This window comes from Molossus molossus, unplaced genomic scaffold, assembly GCF_014108415.1.
Source record: "Molossus molossus isolate mMolMol1 unplaced genomic scaffold, mMolMol1.p scaffold_m16_p_14, whole genome shotgun sequence".
In the NCBI taxonomy this organism is placed as follows: Eukaryota; Metazoa; Chordata; class Mammalia; order Chiroptera; family Molossidae; genus Molossus; species Molossus molossus.
In genome coordinates, this window is record NW_023425349.1 from 20,867,994 (window position 1) to 20,885,974 (window position 17,981).

Sequence of the window (17,981 nt, forward strand, 5' to 3'; positions counted from 1 at the left end):
ATATTAAACAGTTCCTATTTACCTGCTAAACATACCAAGATATCTCTAGAAAATAGCTCAGAGGTTGCAAATTGGTAGCATTCAGATTCTGTTCAGCCCACATATTATTGACCCATACATGTTTCTTTTCTTTTTAAAAAAAATATTTTTTCTTTATTGATTCTAGAGAGAGAGGAAGGGAGAGTGACTGCATGCCCCCGACTGGGGATTTGGCCCACAACCTGGGCATGTGCTCTGACCGGGAATCAAACCGGTGCCCTTTTGGTGCATGGATTGATGCTCAACCACTGAGTCATATCAGCCGGGCTTTTTTCTTTTTTTTTTAAATTAAATCCTCATTCAAGAATATTTTTTCATTTATCTTCAGATAGAGTGGGGAGGGGAAGAGAGAGAGAGAGAGAAAGAGAGAGAAACATTGATTCAAGAGATTGATTGGTTGTCTCCCGCACAACCCTGACCAGGGCCGGAGACCAAACTGCAACCGAGGTAGATGCCCTTGACAGGAATCATACCTGCGACTCTTTGGTCCACAGGCCAACACTCTAACCACTGAGCCAAACCGACCAGGGCTGACCAATATAGTGTTTTAACTTATTACCAACATTAAAAATAGATAGGGTTGCACAGAAATTATCTGTATTTTGAAATTGTATTTAGGATTCCAAAAACCAGACTCAGATTTTTATATGGCAATAATTGGCTGGGGCCAATAGCAGCTCACCATTTTAGACCACACACCCTCCAGTGCACCATAGTTCTCACACTCACGAATTGAGGCCAGCTCTTAGTTGGCAGTACTTATTATATTCAGCATAATTCTTGCACTTTTCTCTTATATTTAATATAGATAATAGGAAAGTAAAATGTGTCTTTTGCCAATATCTCTAATAAACCAAAACCAAAACCAAAAACATTTCTAGACCACATTTTGAAAGGAAAATACAAAATTTATCTTCCGAAGATTATGATTTAAGCACTAGTCATATATTTCCCTAATTTACATTATTTAGCATTTTTTCAAATAAATGTTGTAGGGTATAATTTACATATAAAATACACCCATTCTAACTGTACAGTCTGATGCATTTTGACAAATGTATATACCTGTGAAACTACCACCACAAATAAGATATAGAATATTTCTGATGCCAAAAAATTCCCTGTGTCCCTTTGCATTCTGCAGTGATTCGTTTTCCCTCTATCTCACCCCTCTTCCCGACTGGCTTCACCTCTGACCCCAGCCAGGTAAACACTAGTCTACTTTCTTCTACTATACATTAGTTTTTCTTGTTACTGAATTTGGAATCATACAGTATGAACTTTTTTTATCTTTCTTCTTCCATTCAGCATAAAATTTTGAGATTTACTCACAATGTTGTGTGTATAAGTAGTTCATTTCGTTTTATAACTCAGGAATTTTTCATTATATGAATGTACCATGGTTTTTTTATTTTTATCAACTCTCCTGGATCTGCCCACCCCCTTCCGGTTTTTTACTATTATGAGTAAAAATGCTATGAATAATCTTGTAAAAATTTTTTTGTGCACATGTTATCATTTCTCTTGAGTGACTTTAGGAGTAGAATTGCTGGGTCTTGTGATAGGTGTATGGTTAACTATACAAGGAATGATTAGATTGTTTTTCAAATTGGTTGTACCATTATACATTCACAACAGCAATATGTGAGAGTTCCAGTTACTTTATATCCTTACCAACACTTGGTATCAACAGTCTTAAATTGTAGCCATTCTAATGGGTGGGTTCTGATGTCTCATTGTGTTTTTAACTTGTATTTTCCTGATGACGAATGATGATGAGCATATTTTTACATAATTATTGGTGATTTGTATATTTTTAATATATATAAAATAGCTTTATTGAAATATAATTCACATACCATACAATTCACCTATTTAAAGTGTACTATTCATTGGTTTTTAGTATATTCAGAGAGTAGTGTCATCATCACCACAGTCAACTTTAGAACAGTTATACCAAACCCCAAAATAAATCTTGTAGCCATTAATCTATTCTCTGTATGTATACATTTGCCTATTTTGGACATTTCATATAACTAGAATCATATAATATGTGGTCTTTCATGACTGGCTTGTTTTGTTTAGCATGTTTTTAGGATCCATCCATGTTGCATGCAGCATGTACATATCTTATATGAAGTATTATTCAAATATTTTGTTAAATTGTTAGTTTTATTTTTAAGTTAAATTACAGGGGTTGTTTATATATTTTGAATATAGTCCTTTTTCAAATATATGTACTTTCTTTTGGTATTTGGCTTATTTGGCATGTACGTTTTTTATCCTTAGAGTAACTGTTACCTCCAAGGCTCTAACTTATTATAAGTCTACTGGCAATAGGGTTTTTCTGGAATTCCTTTTTGCTTATTAACCTAACTTCAGTAGTGGAGAAAAAGAGATGCTGGATTTTTTTTATCCTTTAAAAAAGGTATTTTATTCAGACCAAAAATTGATTTTCAAAGCAGTAAACAAAGTAAGTACTGGATCACATTATATTAATAAGAACCCACAACTAAAAGTTATCCTATTATCCTAGTAGAATACTCATTTAGGCATGGAAATAATTTGAATATTTTTATATTTGGTTTTCAGCATGGCTAGACCATAAAACTTCTTCTTTACCTATTGTAGTTATTAATGAGGAATCTACAAGTGATAATTTATTACTTCATCAAAAAAGTCCAACCCTGGCAAAAGAAGTACCAGACTTGTGTTTTGCTGATGAACATATCTCTATTCAAAAACCAACAAAAGAGGAAAAACCAATGGATGATCAAGAACTAGTTTATAGAATAATCCAAAATAGAGAAAAGAAAGATTGCTTGGAACCTAACTGCACTGTACTATCTACTGAATCATCTTCCTCCTCAAAAATGGAAACAGCATCTTTTAAACGTGGAAAAAAACGGGAGAATGATTTGGATCTTTTGAGTGACTTTATTATGATACGAAATAAACATAAAACTTGTACCTCAAAGACTGAAGTCACAGACAGTGATGAAAAAAATGGTGGGTAATTTAGTAATATTTTGGCATAAATATGATAGTGTCAAGGACTAATGTATATTTTATTATAGAAGGTAAAGAAGTAAAGCTCTTCCAGATAGAATATATTATTTTTCAAACTCAAAGAAAATGTCAGTGATTCATGATACTTATTGTGTATGGAGAAAGATATGGATATAGATATAGATGTAGATGTATATTTTCAAAAACCTTTTATTTTATATTTTTAAAAATATGTTTTTATTGATATTATAGAGAGAGGAAGGGAGACAGAGATAGAAACATCGATGTGAGAGACAAACATCAATCGGCTGCTTCCTGCATACCCCCCACTGGGAATTGAGCCCACAACCCGGGCATGTGTCCTGACCTGGAATCAAACCAGGACCTCTCAGTCCATGGGACGATGTTCAATCCACTGAGCCACAACAGCTGGGCAATTTTTTTTTAAAAATTGCATTTGAACTTCTAAGAAAAGTCAGTTTGTAAAACTTGTTGTCTACAACTTGGCCATATAGATTCATAATATTTCTAACTTTTTTTTTTTATCATTCTACCATTCTTTTTTCTCTTTTAGCTGACAGTCTCAGTATTTAAATTACATTTTAATGTATACTACGAATACTTTGCCCAGTTGATTGCTTATAAGTCTTTTTAACTTTACCAAAGACTTTCTGTTTGAGCTGTAACTCTTTTACAGTCTGCTTATAACCGTATCAAAGGTAGTGTAATGTGTCATATTATTTCACTTCTGTTTAAAAATTGGTATTCTAGAATATGTTTGACATCTGTTACCCAGATGAAACAACTACAGAAATATTTATGTATAAGAGTTAGAGCATACTTAGGTCTTACTGTTCTTATACTATTAATGTATACAAGATCTTGCCCCTGAATCAATTACAAAATAAGAAGTAAAATATATACCAAAATATCACCTCTATTACTAATAAAGGCTGGGTCAGAGAAAGGAGCTTGATTTGAGAGTCAAATGGCTTGCTAACTAAACACCAGAATTGGACAGTTACCTTCCCAGTGCCAGACTACTGGGACAGGATTCCCCATAATGGGGTGGAGGGACTGCTTTGAACGATTTCATGATGTAGAGAAGTAGGGTATGTGGAGTCACAGAAAAATGAAGTAAAGTAGAACAGTAGATGTTCTTTTAGGTGTTGGGATTTGTACTTGGTGTTTAATCCTTATAATAATATTCAAAGTAGGTATATTTATCCATATCTTACATATGAGGAAACAAGCTAGTGGCAGAACTGAGATTGAAACACTAGTCTGAGCCCTAGCCGATTTGGCTCAGCAGTTAGAGTGTCGGCCTGTGGTCCGGAGAGACCCGGGTTCGGTTCCCGCTGGGGGCACGTACCTCGGTTGCAATTTGTCCCCGGCCCTGGTTGGGTCGTGTGGGTGGCGACCACTCGATGTGTCCCTTTCATGTCGATGTTTCTCTCTCTCTCCCTCTCTCCCTCCCGCTCTATCTGAACAATGAATGGAAAAATGTCCTCCAGTGAGGATAAAAACAAAACAAAACAAAACACTGGTCTGATGCCAAAGTGTTCATTACCATTCAACTTTCTATACAGCACAGTGTTAAGTCCATTGACCTGAATAGTTCAATTTAATACTGATGTGTTTCAAAGAACTTTAACAATGGTGATCATAATAGAAGAAAGCACTTAAGTAGAGCAACATTAAGTTTCTTCTGAACAATGTAAATTGATATTTTTATTAGAATTTCAAGATAAAGAAGAACCTTCTTTGACTCTTCAGGAAGAAAGTCCTATTGTTTGCACTATTAAAACTCTAGAGAAAATAAATCAGGAAAGGGGAGCAGATAATGTCATTGAGATTCAAGCATCAGGTATGCTTTTAAAATATATTCAAATTAAATTTGAAAGCCCTTTCCTGGGTATCTAGGATATGCCTCATTTTCCATGTAGCTTTCTTTACTTGTTTCAAATATTTCTTTATTTCACTTCTACTTTCAAGTTATTTTGAAACCTGCTTACTGCCCCTGCCTTCACCTTTGCCCTACTCCAGTCTACTAATTGTTATTTCTTCTTTTACACTTCTGCTTCCCTACAATCATCGATAAAGAGCAAACAACTCAGACTCTTGTGCCGTTTTAAAAGTGATCTGCTAATTGTTGCTCCCTTACCCACTGTCAGCGTGATGCAAGCAAGTTATTATTGATTCCTATACTGATTAAATTTTTTTGTTCTATAAAGAAGAATATTTTTTGACTCCTAAAGAATAACCTGCTTAAAACATAACACTCATTATGAAACTCAATAAGAAAACTTGGTATCTTAAATATCTTTTCATTCCTGTTGTTCAATTTTATTTATGACCTTTAGATAATTATGCAATCTTTAAATATTGATATTCTAGTGAAAACTAGAAACTATTTGTCATTGTTACAAATTTGTTTGACTTAAGGTTGTAAGCTAATGGTTGAGAGAAAAGAAAAAAATTACAATTCTCTTTAAATGGCTCTTCATAGCTACCATGTTGAGTTAGTTACAATAAGTTCTTTCTTACAAACATAAAATTATACTAATTCTGTGGGGAAAGTTGTTTTGTTTTTACTAGTTTATTCATGATGAATATCTTAAGAGAGCCTCTATACAACTTTATGTACAATATCATGATTTTTAACTCAGTAAAGAATTTAAATAGACTTCAGGTTTCCATGAAGTAACATGTTTAATTGCTTTGTCAAAAAGAGCACACAGCCCTGGCTGGTTTGGCTCAGTGGTTGGAGCGTTGGCCTGTGGACCAGAGAGTCCCGGGTTCGGTTCCTGCTAGGGGCACGTACCAAAAAAAAAAGAGCACACAATCTCTATTTAAAAAACACTGTTTTTAATGCTGTTATTTTTACAGATAGCCAGTGCCAAGCATACTGTCTCCTAGAAGCAGCAGCTACTCCTATCTTAAAAAAACTCAGATGCCTCTGTACTCTCCCTGTTGCTGATTGGAAATTTGCCACTGTTATTTTTGACCAAACAAGATTCCTCTTAAAGGAACAAGAAAAAGTAGTAAGTGATGCTCTTCATCAAGGTGAGTGCAAATAAAAGTCATGTTATTGAAAAGGATATAAACTAATGGATTATGTATCCAATTAGTGAAAATGTAGACTATGCAGAAATTAGTTATGAATGAAGGCATAACTATGATTCAGCATATGGCACCCACGCACCAAAACTGGAGAATCAGCTAAGTAAGGAGAAAAGGGTAAGAAATATCATCTGGCATTGCTTCTTAGTGAAGCTCCATTAACATATACAGAATGAGGCAAAAGTAGTCTTACAGTTGTTCATATGGAAAATAATACAATGATTAACAAGTAATATATAAACTCTGTTTCATATACACACAATTGTAAACCTACTTTTGCCCCACCCTGTATTACAAGACAGGTTCCTATTTACAGAAACGAAATGAACCCTATTAATGTTAGCATATGAACTATCAAGTTTCCTCCCAAAAGAGGGGGAGAGGTTTAAAAAAAAAAACAAATTAAAGTCAATCCTGGACTTTTGCTTCTGGCCAATGTAGAGTTACAGGGATTAGATTTAACCTTCTGCCAGAAATACAGGGGGGAAAATGAAGACAAAATACATGAAACCAGACTTTTGAGAACCTAGATATCAAGCAATGAGGGACAGTGATTCCTGAGAAGGGAAACAAGTGAGGTGAGCCCTACCATTACTCTAGCATACTGTCTTGAAAGAGTTGCCAGGCCTTGGCACAGGTACCTGAGGCAAAGCCTGGTGGACAGTCTGAGTTAAGGAAACATAATGGAGAGGCCAGGGGGACCAAGTCAGCTAGAGTTAAAAGGATAGAATCTCAGAACAGAGAGCTTCATACAGAGTGTCCTGGAGATCTACAGAGAGTCTCCCTAAAGTATTCAGCATAATACTTCATTACAAAGCATATGTGAAGTTGGGGAACTACGTGAGGGTGCAGAAACAAAGCCATCTGAAAGGGTTGATGGAATTGTACTTTGCATTCATGCAGGGCAAAGACTATGCCACCAGCTAGTCTAGAAAAACTCATAATTTGTGGGGTATTAAGTACCGTACTTAGGAAAGTTTTGCCTTGGTAGTGGGAAATAATTATTTCTAGACTTGGCCTTGCTCTGGACCTGCCTAACAAATCATAAAAGTAAGATCCAAAGGATCAAACTATTTCCAAGAAACTTAACTGCATCCCAGAACAAAGTTGAAGAGGGTTTATATGAATACAAAACTAACTACCAGCGAGGTAAAATTCACAATGCCTGGCATATAAGAGATTATCAGGCATAGTAAGAGACAGAAAAACACAACCCATAATGAGAATAATCAATCAAAACAAACTCAGAACTGACAAAGATGTTAACATCACCAGAGAAGGATGCTGAAACTTATTATAACTGTACTCCATATGTTCAATAAGTTAGAGACATAAAAAAGACATAAATCAAACTTCTAGAGATGACAATACAATATATGAGATGAAAAATGCAATGGATGTGTTTGATGGTGGGTTAAATATTGCAGAAGAAAATATTAGTTAACTTGTAGGCATTGCAATAGAAACAACCCAAAATAAAATACAGGTAGATAAAATCATTTTTTAAAAAAGAAACAAACAAACAAAATTATGTCAGTGAACTGTGAAACAACTTTAAGTAGCCTAATTTACTATTAATTAGATTTCTCAAAGAAGAGGCAAAATAGAGGTAAACAGAAAAGAAAAATTTGAAGAAATAATGACTGAAAGCTTTCCAAATTTCGCTACAAACCCACAGATCAAAGAAATTCAATGTATCCTAAGCACAAGAAGCATAATAAAGCTGCACCAAGGCATATAATGATCAAATTGCTCAAAACCAGTAATAAATAGAAAATTGTAGGAGCAGCCAGAGAAAAAAAGATGTGTTGCGTAAGAGAAACAAAGATAAGAATGACATCAGATTTCTTGTCAGAAATACTGCAAGTGAAGTAACAGTGGAATAACATCTTTAAAATATTGAAGAGAAAAAAACCATCAACCTAGTTTTCTGTACTGGGCAAAAATATATTACAAAAGCAAAGGTGAAATAAAGATGTTTTCAGGTATACAAAAGCTGAAAGAATTCATCAGTTTCAGACTTACACTATAAGAAATGTTCTCCTAAGGGTAGAAGAAAAATGATATCAAATTGGGTTTCTCTGTTCTGTTCTCATCTCTTCCAGGTCATGATTGACATGTTCTTCCCAGGGTTAGATATACTACCCATAATCAGTTCTTCTGTTGCCTCTTGATTCTCAGTAACTACTACATATTTGCCTTATCTTTTTTATTAGATCAGCATTTTTCAAACGTTTTAGCAAAACTCTGTTCAAATAAATATTTCTTGGGATTCAACTATATAAAACAGAGAAAGATAGAGCTTCTCTGGTTAAATTGGGGCAGTGGGTCTAGAATCCTGTCTTCTTGGTCTCACTTCTGCACACAGAGAAATCCAAGCTATCATCCTCAAAAATCTCTGGAGCTACATGGGCACATTAATTAGATATTGGCCTGCCCCTCTGAATACATCTCTCGTTTAAGTTGTATCTTTAGACAAATATATCCAGACATCCAGCTCCATTTGAAGGTAGTGCTTTATGTTATGATCCTCTGCCTTTCTTTTAACCAGTTGGCAAGTTATGAGTTTAATGTTCTTCTTGTTTCATAACTGGGAATCATTTACTTTTTTTCCCACCAAGAGTAGAAATAATTGAATGTTCTTTGGAAGCAAAAAGAGGATGAGCTTTAAGATTAGCTGTCTGAGTTTGAATGTCAGCCCCACCACTTATTCACAAATTGACCTTGGATAGTTACTTAGCCTCATTAAGACTATTTCCTCATCCATAAAATAAGATTCATAATAAACTTGCCTGATAGGGTTATTGTTATAGATTTAATTAAATAACCACCTTATGCCCTGGCCTGTTTGGCTCAGCAGCAGAATGTCAGCCTGAGGACCAATGAGTCTTGGGTTCGATCCCGGTCAAAGACACGTACCTTGGTTGCAGTTCATCCCCAGCCCTGGTCGGGGTCATGCGGGAGGCAACCAGTTGTTATGTGCCTCTCATGTTGATGTTTCTCTCTCTCTCTCCCTTTCTCTCCTTCCCACTCTATCTGAAGATAAGTAGAAAAATATCCTCGGGTGAGGATTAAAAAATAATTGAAATAAATAACCACCTTATTTACAGCCTGGCACATAGTAAGCACTCAATAATAAATACTAGCTTTTATTTTATTGTTTTCCTCACCCGAGGATATTTTTCCATTTTTTGTACAGATAGAGTGGGAGGGAGAGAGAGGAAGGGAGAGAGAGAGAGAAACATCGACGTGAAGGGACACATCGAGTGGCTGCCACCCGCACGACCAACCAGGGCCGGGGACAAACTGCAACCGAAGTTCCCGGGTCTCTCCGGACCACAGGCCGACGCTCTAACCGCTGAGCGAAACCGGCCAGGGCTACTAGCTTTTATTTTTAAACATTCTAATACATGTACTAAAATTCTAATGTATATCTTATGTTTTCAAATATGTTTTTGTTTACTTAGGTATAAATGATGAAAAAGAAATGATGTTCAAGAATGCTGGTCTCTTACACCTTCTTGTCACAATTCGAGATGTCCTTTTAACATGTAGCTTGGATACAGCACTGGGTCAGTGAGGAAATTTTTTTTTTTTTTTTTTTTTTTTTTTTTTTTTTTTTTTTTTAATCCTCACCCGAGGATATCTTTCCATTTTTTACTCAGGTAGAGTGGGAGGGGGAGAGAGGAACAGAGAGAGAGAGAGAAACATCGATGTGAAAGGGACACATCGAGTGGCCGCCACCCGCACAACCAACCAGGGCCGGGGACAAACTGCAACCGAGGTACGTGCCCCTAGCGGGAACCGAACCCGGATCTCTCAGGACCGCAGGCCGATGCTCTAACCGCTGAGCCAAACCGGCCAGGGCGAAATTTTTTTTTTTTTTTAAATAATTTTTCTTTATTGATTTTAGAGAGAGAGGAAGAGAGAGGAGAGACAGATGAAAACATTGATGAGAGAGAACATCGATTGGCCACCTCCTGCATGCCCCCCACTGGGGATCCGGCCCACAGCTTGGGCATGTGCCCTGACTGGGAATTGAACTGGCGACCTCTTGGTGCATGGGTCAAGGCTCAACCACTGAGACACACCAGCCAGGCATCAGTGGGGAAATTTTTAATTTTTCTTTTCTTCCTATTGATATATTTAATCTGAAATAACTTTTAATTTTCTGAAAAAGGTGCACCTTATAAGAAACTATGTAGCTTCTTTTACTTCTACGTTAAACATTACATACATTTTTTTTTTTTTATCCTCACCCGAGGACATTTTTCCATTTTTGTACAGATAGAGTGGGAGGGAGAGAGAGGAAGAGAGAGAGAAAGAGAGAGAGAAACATCGACGTGAAAGGGACACATCGAGTGGCTGCCACCCGCATGACCGACCAGGGCCGGGGACAAACTGCAACCGAGGTACGCGCCCTTAGCGGGAACCGAACCTGGGTCTCTCCAGACCGCAGGTGGACGCTCTAACCGCTGAGCCAAACCGGCCAGGGCAAATATTACATACATTTTAATATAATTATAATAGAATATATATTTTCCTCTGCTTATATTCATTAAAAGAAATTAATTGTACCAGCTATCATTACCTAAAAATACAAGTTTAGGATTCCCTCATCTATGCCTGAATTACAGAGTCCTAATGGCCTTAGGCAGATTTGATTGTATAATCATTATCATGCACTAATTTTTAGTGTAAGATGACATTTCCCATATATATTTTAGGCCCTTATTGAATGTCTGTGGTTTTAAATCTTTGCTAGATGAAATATGACTAAATTATTAGTAGTAAGGTCTTTTGAAATTTTTAGTTGTGTATGTAAATGAGGATATAAACTACTTGAGTGATAAAAATGAAACTAATTTGAATGTATTGGAAATTTTATGATCCTGAAAATTTTTGCTAAACTATCAGAATCATTAGAATATCTTTTTTACTACATTACTGCTTTAGGCCCCTTATTGTAGAATTATTGAGAATTGTTTAGTAATTGTATGCTTATAGGATTATGTTTTATAACTTAGAATTTTTAGAACCTATTTCAAATATAAAGTGAAAATAATTTTTCTCTGATCCTTTACCCAGACATTTTCTCTTATCTGTAACCAGACAATATTCTTTCTCTAATCGAAAGTTTGAGAGATAAGTATTGAGCAGCAGTGAGTTACAATTATACTTCCTCTGCAACACTGGGAGTTATAATACTTAGCTAAGTATTGTATTATCTGGCCAAGTATTAGAACTAAGTTACAGTTACTCTTAGAAAGCCCAGAATGGTGCTTTTCCAATTAAACCACTTGGGTGTTGATGCTGGATCAGGTTGTCTTATCTCCATCCTCAGACAAGTAAGAATTAGGAGCTATAGCCCTAATTTATAGTACCTGGAATTAGTATAAGGGTATATTATCACATGCCCTTCTATTTAGTCACCTGCCTTCATTAGACTTTCTGGCTTCCATAAAAGATTGTCAGTCCTACTAACAGCTAGGCTGATGTTAAAGCAGAAGTGTAATAAGCCCTGGCCAGTGTGGCTCTGTTGGTTGAGCGTTGTCCCATACAGTGAAAGCAAAACATTCGATTCTAGCATATCTGAGCTCCTGTGCTGTAGAGAGAGTACAATTGTGACTCATTTTTGCTCAATATTTATCAAACCTTGAATTAGAGATATAATATTTATGAAGGATTGCTGGAAGCATATTCACCTTTAGATACTCTAATTTACCCTAGGATCAAGACCATTGAGACCTGTATATTTGAATTTTGTTTTTTTGTCCTAAAAAAATGCATATACTAAATTAAACGTTGGCACTACTATTTGGCTACCTTGAATAATATTATAAAATTATAATCCTTGTTGGAAAACTAACTTCTTAAGCCCTAGGTACCAAGTCATAATGAAAACCTAAATGCCTTAGACATTTTTAGTGGAGGACTTTTTCACTCCTCTAAACCTCTTAAAATCAAAGAGCAAGTTAGGTTGTCCTCCTTTCCTTCCCTCTCAATAGTAGCAGAAGAAAGGTCTATGGGGGTTCTAACTGCCTGTCCTGCTACCTTCCAGAATTCGGTATTTTCTCCCAGCTTTCATTTTGCTACCTCTCACAAGCTAGCAAACTGGAAGATTCAAGGTTAAAGATACAGAGTTTCAAAATCAGAAAAGGATTAAAAGACATTTTTAATTATTTTTTGTCTGTGTTATGACTTTTATTTTCTTACAGGTGTTTACCATAGAGTTTCTCAAAGAATGAAAAGCCATGCTTCCCCCCCCACCCACTTTTGTTTTTAACAGGCTATTTGTCAAATGCAAAAGATGTGTACAAAAGCATTTTAGGCTCCTATTTGGATGACATTTGGAGACAGCTAGAGGTTGTACAGTTTATTAGGGGGGGAAAGCCAGAAACCAATTACAAAATACAAGAATTGCAAGGTCAGATACTAAATTGGATGCAAAGTAAACAGCAAATTAAGGTAAATACTGAAATAAAGCAGATAATATGTAATTAGCTTAAATAAAAACTGAATGTAAGATAAACTTGCATTTAATTTTGAAATTATAAAATAAAATAGTCTATACTATTTGGTCTTTGATAGTTTTCTTCTTAAGTAAGTTGACAGAATAAAATCAGACCCAGAGAAAGGATGATTTACATCATTCTTCATGTCTTGAATTTAAAAACAGTTTTTTTATTTTTATTTTATTTTATTTTATTTTTTATCCTCACCCGAGGACATTTTTCCTTTTTTTTTTTTTTTTGTTCAGGTAGAGTGGGAGGGAGAGAGAGGAACAGAGAGAGAGAAACATCGATGTGAAAGGAACACATCGAGTGGTTGCCACCCGCATGACCGACCAGGGCCGGGGACAAACTGCAACCGAGGTACATGCCCCTAGCGGGAACCGAACCCGGGTCTCTCAGGACCGCAGGCCAACACTCTAACCGCTGAGCCAAACCGGCCAGGGCAAAAAACAGTTTTTATTATACACAGTTTTCTGTGGATTGTTTCTCCAAATCTCATAAATGTCTTCTGGTACTTGTAAGTTCATGAATACACACACACACACACACACACACACACACCCAATAATAGAACTACAATAATTTATTTTTAGATATTGAGCTGAAATCTCATCGGCTCAATCTCATCTACAAAAAGAAAAAGAAAAAAATGGCACTTAGTTTATGCCTTGGGTTATATTGGAAATTTTTGCCCACCCTACCTCAAGCATATGAAGGTTACACTAATATATATATTTAAGAGAAAATACTTTTTAAAATCTTTTCAAGCAGAAAAGCGTTTCAAATGCTTTACATTAGATCTGGTTTCAAATTTGGCATTTTTCCTTTTTGTATTTTTATCCCCAACTTTACAGTCACTTGGTAATTTGCTTAAGTCATTAAAATAAATTAAAACAATTAGTAAGAAATTTAAAATTGAAATTGTTGTCTTCACCCCCCACCCACCCACACACACACACACACACAAACCTGTAATGGTAAGTAGAAAGTATAACAGAAATCACTGGTTTTCTCCAACAAATTCACACAATACAGGCAGTCACAGTTTATGTCTAGATAGAATCACCTATATGGGAATACTTGAAGACTGCTAAGAATGTCCTTCTGCAAAATATTTTCCTCATTAATATTTGATCTTATCAGAATTTATTCCTTTGTATTTAAGCATGATATCTTTTGCAACACAAAGTACATTTACTTTGTTACCTTATTGCCATTAGTTTCATGTAAGCAGTTAAGTTTATTTTGTTACTGTAGCAAAACTAGGAAAAAAATTAATTATTTATATATGTATATATATAAGAGAAATTCTTATTTTTTGTCAGGTGCTAATTATAATAAGAATGGATTCAGATAATGAAAAAAATTTACTTATTGAAATCCTTAACAAAATGGAAGGTAGGCAATTTTTAATTATGCTTCATTTGATAACATATGCTTAAACATAAAAAATGTATTGATCTAACCAAATTTTAAAATTAAGATACAGTTAACATACCATAAAATTTATCCTTTTAGAGTAAACAACTCAGTGATATCTAACCAGTTTTTAAATCAATCTGGACTATATATCTGCAATATAAATATTCTATAATGTACTTATATGTACATCACATGTACTTATATGTATATTATTATCAATTGATCCTTTTATTGAATGTCTGCTAGTTGCTAAATAATACTGACTACTTATAACAGCTCTATGAATAGGTTTTATTAACTCAGTTTTACAAATAAAGAAACTAAAGTTTATGCCAAATCTCACAGGCAGTAAGTGAGGGAATCAGAATTTGAACCTAGATCTCTCTTGTTCCACTGTCATTATTCAATTTATTCTTTTACTCACTACTTCCCCTCTGCCAGCCTTGTGCTGTAGAACCCACTGCTTAAATGTAAACTCTTCTACATCTCCTTAAGTGAACTGATAATTCATTCTCTCTCCCTGCCCTCTTTCTCTCTTGCCCTTGGTTTAAACTTTCTGAGAAAGATAATCCCCCTAATTGTATTTTAAGCAGTTTCCTTGTTCAAAGATGTTAAATTCATTTTTGTGGTAGTGAATACATGACACACCTAAAAAATACACATGAACAAAAACACTGAGAAAACCCTTCTTTCGTTCCTGTTTTTTCCAACAGGTTTAACATTGACTGTCTTACATTCGAACGCAAGAAAAGATTTTCTGGAATCTGAAAGTGTTATAAATGGGTAAAAATGTATTTCTTCATCTTTGGGGAGCAAACATTCCACAGGAAACGCACAATTTTTCCTAGAATTTTACTTTTTAAAAAAGGTTTTAAAATAGGTGGAATTAATGTCTCTGCCCGCTTCCTGAAAAATTCTTCACATAGTGCACTTTAGTTCAGTTCATTGCCTTGGGTTATATATTGTTGTTGTCCAGAATTTTATTTCAATCTTACTTTAATATCCCCAAATTATCATTCTTATTGTTATTGTGAGTACAGAAAGTGCCTATTTTATTTAGATTTACCAGATTTTACCAGTTTTTTTTGTTTAGCATTGTTTTTTCATATTTTCTTCCTTTGTTTTGGGTTCTCCTTCTTCATGGGTTACGTTTTTATAAATTCTTTCAGTGAGGGCCTGCTAATAATAAATTTAGTGTTGACTTGTCTAAAAATGTTTTTATTTTGCCTCATTTTATATAGAAATTAATTATTCCTAATATTGGATCTAAATAATAAAAAGAGATGTAAATCAAATAGAAGCCCATAAAAGCTAGACATAGATACCTTTTAACTTTCATCTATCTAGATTGCTCTAAGTAGAAAGCAACCATAGAGAATTTTAGTTACAGTTAAGTGCTGTTATATGACATCCAAAGATGGGAAAGATAACTTTATGATATTTAAATATCCATATTTTTTGTTGTTAAATCATTTATGAAGTTCATTGAGAAAAAATAACCGTATTCCATAGTTGTCAGATAATATTCTATTATATAGATTCTCAAAGATTAAAACCTCACATTTGTAGGAAAATGATATTGATTTTTCATGGTGATTTGTCATATAGATAAGACTCAGGTGATAAAATTAAGGTTCCTTGCATTTGAGGATGTGAAATAGTCTACTTTTTTCGGGTTTTTAAAAAGTACGACCATCAAAAAAAGATTAGCATAATTGGAGAACAAATAAACAGAAGATACACCAGTGCTTTTCCAAGATAACTAGGCACAGATTAGAAAAGAATAACATAAGCCAAGAACAGTCATCTTTTAGCATTCCAAGTAAATAATGGTACAAGTGTAATTCTATTTCCTTGGCTTTCTTTTGTTTGCAGTACAAGTTCCTGTGTAGTAGTATACAATCAATATATTGGAGCAGATTTCCCCTGGAGTAATTTCTCATTTGTGGTGGAATACAATTATGTAGAAAACTCTTGTTGGACTAAACACTGTGAAAAATGGAATATTCCATACATGGCCTTTAAAGTGATGCTTCCAGACACAGTTTTAAAGAGTAAGAATATAAATTAAATTCTTTTTGTCCCATTAGAATGAAAAATTTCTGTTCTCTGTTTCTGATCTATGGGAAGAAAATAAGCATTGGCATTAGAAGAATTGAGTTTAAGCTCTAATCTTACCACTATCTATGTGACCTTGATCAAGTCCTTTATCTCTTACCTCATAGTCCTCATTTGAAAAGTAAACTTTACTGATCATATTTATCTTCATCCCTTTAACTTTAAACGTTTTTAACTTTAAATTTTACTTATAATAGCATAATTATATTATAATTATATCTAAATATCAAGCTGATGCTTTTTTTTTTTTTTTTAATCCTCATCCGAGGACATTTTTCCATTTTTTGTACAGACAGAGTGGGAGGGAGAGAGAGGAAGAGAGAAAGAGGGAAACATCGATGTGAAAGGGACACATCGAGTGGCTGCCACCCGCACGACCAACCAGGGCCGGGGACAAACTGCAACCAAGGTACATGCCCTTAGCGGGAACCGAACCCGGGTCTCTCCGGACCGCAGGCAGACACTCTAACCGCTGAGCCAAACTGGCCAGGGCAATTCTTTTATTTCTAAGTAGTGGATAATATATGGTTTTTATTTTATTCTTCAGACCTTTCTTCTGATTTCTGATTTTTTACAATGAATATGTTTTATTTTTATACTACCACTTGTACATACACCTGTTATTCTCATGTTTAATAGAAAAATAGAACTAGAGCATAAGAAAAAATAGAAATATTTATAAATTTTCTGTTATTTAGGAAGCAACTTGCTGGATAATTTTGGTGGTTTTCTTTTGGAAATTCAGATTCCATATGTGTTTTTTGCATCTGAAGGACTTATTAATACTCCAGAAATACTTCAGTTGCTAGAATCCAAGTAAGTTATTGATTTTATAACTTTAGCAAAGATATACATATGCTAATGGCTAAATATTATGCTATATATATGGTGCTATTTCTATTGGAATTAGACCTGGTACTAACTATATCACACAGGAGTAGTTTTCCAAAAAGTTTATATCAGTGTACATTTCTCTCCCTCTAGTATATCATAGTAATTATTAAATATTATTTTTGGCAATATACATCTATTTTGTGGAGAAAAAGATTTTGTATTGTTTAAATGTATATTTTCATTGCATTTCTCTTGATATTAACAAATAAGAACATTTTATGTTTTTTTTGTTGTTGTTGTTAATTGTGTGGTCATATCCTTGGGGCATTGATAATATTAGGAATGACTATTCTAAAAAAAAAGAATGGCTATACCACCTGTAAAACATGACTATGAAGGTCTAAATGAATTTTCAACTTTTTAGACCTTTAGTTCTAAGGTCATACCAACACTGAGCATTTAAAAATCATATAAAACACTTTATTAAGGCATACAAATTGTTATAGTAATGTTAGATGTTGGGCAATATCTCAAGGAAAGATAACTCTGGTGTGACCTTAGTTAAAATGCAAATTTATTTTCCATGCTTTTGTTTGTATATCTCAAAGCTGTGAGGCATTTACAGAACCTCTGAGCTAATAAAAGGTAGTTAAGACTAAGCCAATTTTAAGGAGAAAGAAAAGAAAATTCTGATAAATGTAGATTGTTTAGTCTCATAGCAGGAAGTTTTGGTTTCATTAATTATTATTTAAAGAGCAGAATAAATTGGTCAATACATTTATAATAGTGTGCAGTAATACTTAAAGTAAATAAGGCAACACATAGTCAACTAATTTGTCATATATACTGAATAAATCGTAATTTCATTCCTTAAATTGATAAGATAGAATAAATTGATATATAAAAAAAAAGGCACAGTAG

General features: G+C 34.4%; 1 protein-coding gene across 1 annotated transcript in view; it reads left to right on the forward strand.

Moving 5' to 3' along the window:
- Window positions 1–17,981, forward strand: part of SHOC1 (shortage in chiasmata 1) — a 76,915-nt gene that overhangs the window by 39,334 nt on the left and 19,600 nt on the right. Inside the window, exons 12-20 of the mRNA XM_036261825.1 lie at window positions 2,632–3,048; window positions 4,796–4,915; window positions 5,938–6,114; window positions 9,639–9,743; window positions 12,461–12,639; window positions 14,012–14,084; window positions 14,822–14,891; window positions 15,984–16,162; window positions 16,925–17,042. Coding sequence (XP_036117718.1) covers window positions 2,632–3,048; window positions 4,796–4,915; window positions 5,938–6,114; window positions 9,639–9,743; window positions 12,461–12,639; window positions 14,012–14,084; window positions 14,822–14,891; window positions 15,984–16,162; window positions 16,925–17,042 — 1,438 coding nt within the window. The remainder of the gene's footprint in view (window positions 1–2,631; window positions 3,049–4,795; window positions 4,916–5,937; window positions 6,115–9,638; window positions 9,744–12,460; window positions 12,640–14,011; window positions 14,085–14,821; window positions 14,892–15,983; window positions 16,163–16,924; window positions 17,043–17,981) is intronic.